The sequence below is a fragment of the Triticum dicoccoides genome, chromosome 5A (assembly GCF_002162155.2).
Source record: "Triticum dicoccoides isolate Atlit2015 ecotype Zavitan chromosome 5A, WEW_v2.0, whole genome shotgun sequence".
Lineage (NCBI taxonomy): Eukaryota > Viridiplantae > Streptophyta > Magnoliopsida > Poales > Poaceae > Triticum > Triticum dicoccoides.
Window position 1 is genome coordinate 638755106 of NC_041388.1, and position 5790 is coordinate 638760895.

General features: G+C 48.1%; 1 protein-coding gene across 1 annotated transcript; it reads right to left on the reverse strand.

Moving 5' to 3' along the window:
- Window positions 1–314: 314 nt before the first annotated feature.
- On the reverse strand, window positions 315–1965 carry LOC119303643. The gene has a single exon (XM_037580770.1). It carries the CDS (start codon window positions 1842–1844, stop codon window positions 489–491), a length of 1356 nt encoding a protein of 451 aa, XP_037436667.1. The 5' UTR covers window positions 1845–1965; the 3' UTR covers window positions 315–488.
- Window positions 1966–5790: the final 3825 nt, after the last annotated feature.

Here is a 5790-nt window from a genome sequence, read left to right on the forward strand (position 1 = left end):
AACATGCAAAAAAGAATAACTTCTCATGCCCGTATCCACCAGGTACCCATCTAGTACTCCCTCCGTTCCGATTTACTCCTCGTGGTTTTAGTTCAAAACTAAAACCACGACGAGTAAATCGGAACGGAGGGAGTAATAGCTTAGCAGGGCACGACATTATAACTTAGTGATAACAAATTCATGAGAAAATGGTTATTTAAATTCAGTTTTCTTCATATACATCCATAGTGGACAAGCTGACAATCACAAACGTAAGATTAATAACATGACAGTTCACACAACTGATAGGCGCATGACATGAAGTAGCCAAGAAGTAAGCGCAATTGCGCAAATAGCAGTACCCATTATTGTAACTAGCCAACTAGGAGGTGCTAAAGAACAGCAGCTCCAAGTCTCTAGTATAGCACTTCGTAGGTGCAATCTGCAGCAACCCCAGCAGCTCTGAGCGACGGAGCCTTTCACTCTCCGGTGATAAAATCGCCCGAGTTCTAATCTTTATTCCTCTTAGTCAAAGCCCCTTCGAGTCCAGAGTTCACCTTACGGCCTACCAGAACAGGAGGCCATGCCATGACGTAGGGGTAGCAAGATTTATCAACAGAGTAAGTGATAGGGCAGACCTTCTTCAGCTCCTCTGTTTCAGTGCAGAAGGATAGCAGCCAGGTAGAATCTCCTCCACCATAGGATCGTTGGTCCAAGGACAGATACACAGTGCCACTGATGATAGCGGCAACCTCTATAGAGCCTTCATCCACGTTCTGTAATTTGAGCTTACCATTCGCATGCGGCACCGGAAATGTGGTGTCCAGCATCCATCTGTCGGCACCGTCGGCGGCGGCTCTCCGGACCCAAACTTCAAGGGTGAGATCAGCTAGCCGGGCCACGCAGGGCTTCCCATCGCTGCTCTCACCAACGATCTTGAAAGTCTGTCCCCAATCCCACACATCATTAAGCGGCGGCAGATCGATCTGGGAGAAGTGCAGTGTTGCGGTGTTCAGCACGTGGAGATCACTTCCGCTTGAGCATGCCCAATAAACTGACCCATTCACCAGCGTGCCATTCACAATTGGGTCATTGTATACAAGGAACTGCTTCAGGTTCCCCACCTTCGGGAAGATCTGCCACTCCATGCTGCCCGGCGAGAAGACGGCGACCTGCGCTGCCCTCATTTCCTTGGAGATGCACACGACGCGGAACGACCGGGGGTCCTCTTCGGGGGTGACCACGACGAACTCAGGTTCGGCGTCTTCGCGGGTCTCAACGGGCGGCGCGCGGAGGAGATGCAGGCGCCGTGTGAGCGGGTCGTAGACGGCCGCCCGCTTGGTGCTCCGGCTGACGAGAACCACGTACCCGTCGCGGCACGAGGTCATCGACCACCCGGGGCTTTTGTATCCGCCTTCGAATTCACTTTCTTCGTCGCCGTCGCCGTCGCCGCCTTCGCTTTCGTCTTCGTGTACACGTGTGAGGGAAACGTCGGCGCCGCGGACGGCAGCGGCATGGTCCGGGTCGTCGGACCCTTCGTCTTCAACGTCGGGGACGCGGGTGAGGAAGACGTCGGCGCCGCGGACGGCGGCGGTGTGGTCTGGATCGGACCAGTGGCGGTTAGGCACGAAGGCGGGCATGGCGGAGTCGTAGATGTCGAGGAAGACGCCCAGGAGCGGGGCCGGGTGGAGGTCGCGGAAGCGGCGGCGGAACGAGGGGGACGAGCGGACGGCTCGGAGGAAGGCGGGGCAGGTGAGGGCTGCTCGGACGAGGCTCGGGAGGGAGGGCAGGCGGAGGAACACCTCGCACAGAAGGTCGTCTCCGAGGCCGCATATGGTGGTGGGAGCGGCTGGTGCGGATTTCATGTTGGACGACGGCGGCGGCTCACTGCAGGCTATGGCGATCGCCGGCGGCAGTTCGGGAGGCCACGGGAAGATATGAGTGTGATTGCTCTAGTTCAAGAAAGAAATGGGACACGGACATTATGTAGGGCCGCCCCACCAATGAGGTCCAGAAGGAATGTGAGAAGTCGGCCCAGCATGCAAAGCCGGAAGAGAGAAAGGCACGACATTATTGTTCAGTTATCCTTATCTCAAGATTCTACTCTCTCCGTTCCTAAATATTTGTCTTTTTAGGAGGACTTCAACAAGTGACTACATACGAAGCAAAATGAACGAATCTACACTTTAAAATATGTATACATGCATCCGTATATTATGTTCATTTAAAATGCCTAGAAAGATAAATATTTGGAAACGGAGGGAGTAAAAAATATATTCTTTATCTCAAACCCCTCAAAAAAAGTTATCCTTATCTCAAAAGTGAAATGATTTTTTTTATATAAAAAAGGGGAAATGGTTTTATGAGAGCAGCGATTCGGTGATCAACTCATCTGCACCCTCAATGAAGAAAAAAATTCAAAACAAATACTAAAAATAAAAAAAACAATTTTTTCCATTGTAGATAATTTGGCACGTGAGGTCCGCTCCAAATTTCAGATCATTTAGACATCTGAGTAGCTACTCAGATGTCTAAATGATCTGAAATTTGGAGCGGACCTCACGCGCCAAATTATCTACCATGCAAAAAATAGTTTTTAAAAAATCTGGTATTTTTTTGAAATTTTTTTCTTCATCGAGGGTGCAGATGAGTCTGATCACCGAATCGCTACTCTCATAAAACCATTTTCCCTTTTTATATAAAAAGAATCATTTCGCTTTTGAGATAAGGATAACTTTTTTGAGGGGTTTGAGATAAGGAATACACCAAATTATCTATCATGCAAAAAAATAGATTTTTTATCTCAAGATTCTAAAAAAAAGATATTCCTTATCTCAAACTCCTCAAAAAAAAGTTATCCTTATCTCAATAGCAAAAATGTTTTTTTTAAAGAAGGGAAAATGGTTTAGTTATGAGAGCAGCAATCCGGTGCTCAGGCGCTTGGTGCGTGAGGTACGCTATGAGTAGCTCTCGGCAAAAGAGGCAAATTTAGGGTTTGTAAAAAAGTTTTATTGTTTATGTATTGTTCTAATTAAGAAAAAATCTGAGAACTACTCATATGTTCAAATGATCTAAAATTTGGAGCGTACCTCATGCACCAAAGTATCCACCATGCAAAAAAATGGTATTTTTTGTATTTTTTCTTGACCGGATGCAGATGAGTTTGGGCTTAGAAATGGATATTCGTTCAGTTATCCTCCACTCATGTGCTTCCGCACCCTCCCCCTCACCCCCGCCCACCGTGCGAGTCACCGGCTCACTGGTCGTGGCCCTGTTGCGGTGCTGCCATAGGCAACCCCAACTGTTGTGAGTGACGAACGGTGACACATAAGACTGCCCACTCATGATACTGTGAGCAACCGCCGGCGATGTTGTGAGTGATCGGCGGCAATGTTGCGGACCCAGACGACGATGCTATGTATGCCTGACAATGACAAGTGACCTAGCAAGCGATGCCGATGCTGCAAATGACAACACCAATGTTGCATACCCCAAGCGGTGATGGTACAAGGAGCCACTAGCGACGCATGGGCGTGTCAATGGTGTTGTGAGCAACCGGCTTGCAATGTTGTGAGTCGAGCGACCGCTGTGACGGTGCTGCAAGTCAGCCCTGGGACGGCAACCGGCGGTGCTATGACAGGTACATAGAGTGCTGGCAGCGGCGCTGCGCCGAGGCAACGAGGGTGAGAGACGTTGCTGCGAGCGGCATGGGAGGATAACTACGTGCGAGAGAGGCATTTGATGATGCCGTGCCCCAGGGTCAGAGGAACTCTTAGATCGCGGCTGTGCTGCGGGAGCAGCTATTTTGGGGGAGAATTTGAACGACAACGACATCTTGTGGAGACAGTCGTCATACAGGACGTCGTAGCGGCCTCTCGCAACTGGATCATGTCGAGGTCGTTACTTCTCGGCAATCCGGTCTTGATGGACCCGTCGCGCTCCCAGACAGAATCCCAACATGAACAGATTTCCTTCGGACACTGATGCACGAGGCACCATCCAGCGCCTTCCAGAAGTCCACGATTTGGAAGAGCAGGTCACAAACATTATTGTTCGGTTTATCCTCTATGTCAATGCTGCGAACGGACTATGAGTCCACGACCTGCAGAGCCGAGTCTGGCTGGCTGAGCCAGACCACGTCGTGTGCGACATGCGTGTGGGTATTTCTACTGAACATGTTGTGTGTGTGTCAAATATGATAACTCCTTCCGTAGAGTAGTGATCTAAACGCTCTTATATTTCTTTACGGAGGGTTTACATAGTAAACATCTGAATCTATCTTTTTTCTCGAACCATGCAGGAGGACTGCATGTATTATATTAAAGATAGAAGAAGAAATACACGAGCAAACGTCCATCAAAGTTACAAGAAGGACAACCTAGACTTCAGCAAACAAAAAGACCCAAAGCCCTGACCACCACAACTGTCTACAAAAACCTCAAATAGAACGAAACTAAAATAATACAAAGGGACCTAGACTTGCTTCTGCCCAATGCATCGCGTCAATCTTAATCTGATTAGTGATTCCTTGAAGCGGTGTGTGCGAGTTTTCAAAAATTCTGCCATTTCTTCCCCTCCATATACTCCATATAATTAGTTGTACCATAGTGCTCAAGGAATTCCTTCTAGGTCCGTGGACTCTATTTCTGGCCTCTTGCCACCAATTCCGGAAATCAGGAGCATTTTGAGGGATGGCGTCTCTCTGATTTGCCCAAAGAAGCACTGAACTCTAAATGATGGTCACAACACTACAACCCATGAAGAGATGATGAACTGATTCTTGCGCAATATTGCAGAAACAGCATGCAGTCTTTGCTCGTCTCTTCGTTCTCTTCCTGCTCATCCCCAATTCCTCCAATCTAAGTAAACCTCCTGGATCTTCTCCAGGACTCACATGGTGCATAGAGAGCTTCTTCACGTATCGCCTGGCTTCGAGGACGCGGAGATCCACAGGGTAAGAACGCCACCGCCGTTAAAACGTACTAGTATCCAGTTCACGACTGTACATGAATCTTCCTTGTGCAGGATTAGTAACTTTGCAGGAATCTTTCTGTATATAACAGATCCAACTTCATACCGCATGCACTCGTGTATATAACTTTCTCGTACGCCTTGGCCGTGGCTGCTTCTGGTTGCAGGGAGCACTGACGGGAAGAGCGCCGACACGGTCTCCGGTGAAGGGAGGCATATGGTGGTCGTCTTTGCCGACGCCCGCACTGCTAGCCTCCATTTTTGTTCTCGCATGATAACAGGCCTGGCTGCATCCAGAGGGACAAAGACAGTCGAGGTGTATATGTATGATTGTGCTGGGCTTGGCTGCGTAATCTTCAGCCTGGGCCTTAAGTTTGGCGAAACAGAGGGTTTATTTGCTGAGTGGATTCTCGAAAGAAGAAGAAAAATGATGATGTCTAGTGAGTGAATTCCCTGTCTGATCAGTTGGTGTTGCAACTTAATAAAAAAAAAAGCTGATGTTGCAACTAGCAAATGTCCTAAAACTTCATGTCATAAAGTTAATTATGACCGAGCTCAGCTTCTCCCCCTTTTTCAGCTACTAATACAAACTCAAGCACCGGAACTTCCATCCAGTTCACAAACAAGCATACGAGATCCAACTTACCGGTCTAACTACTTAACATCATATAAGAGAAACATGAAGGGAGCTAGCATTCTCAGCGATGAGTATTCAGTTCTGCAAAACAAAGGTCACCCTTCTTGCTTTACATGACTTGATAATCTATGGTGGAAGCCTGAGCAATGGTCTAACAATTCTCAAGAAAGTTATACAGCAATCAAACAATGCAAGAATAGACA

What these genes read in the sequence shown, in the direction of transcription:
- LOC119303643 (XM_037580770.1), bottom strand. Translation starts at nt 1,844, where the DNA reads ATGAAATCCGCACCAGCCGCTCCCACCACCATATGCGGCCTCGGAGAC.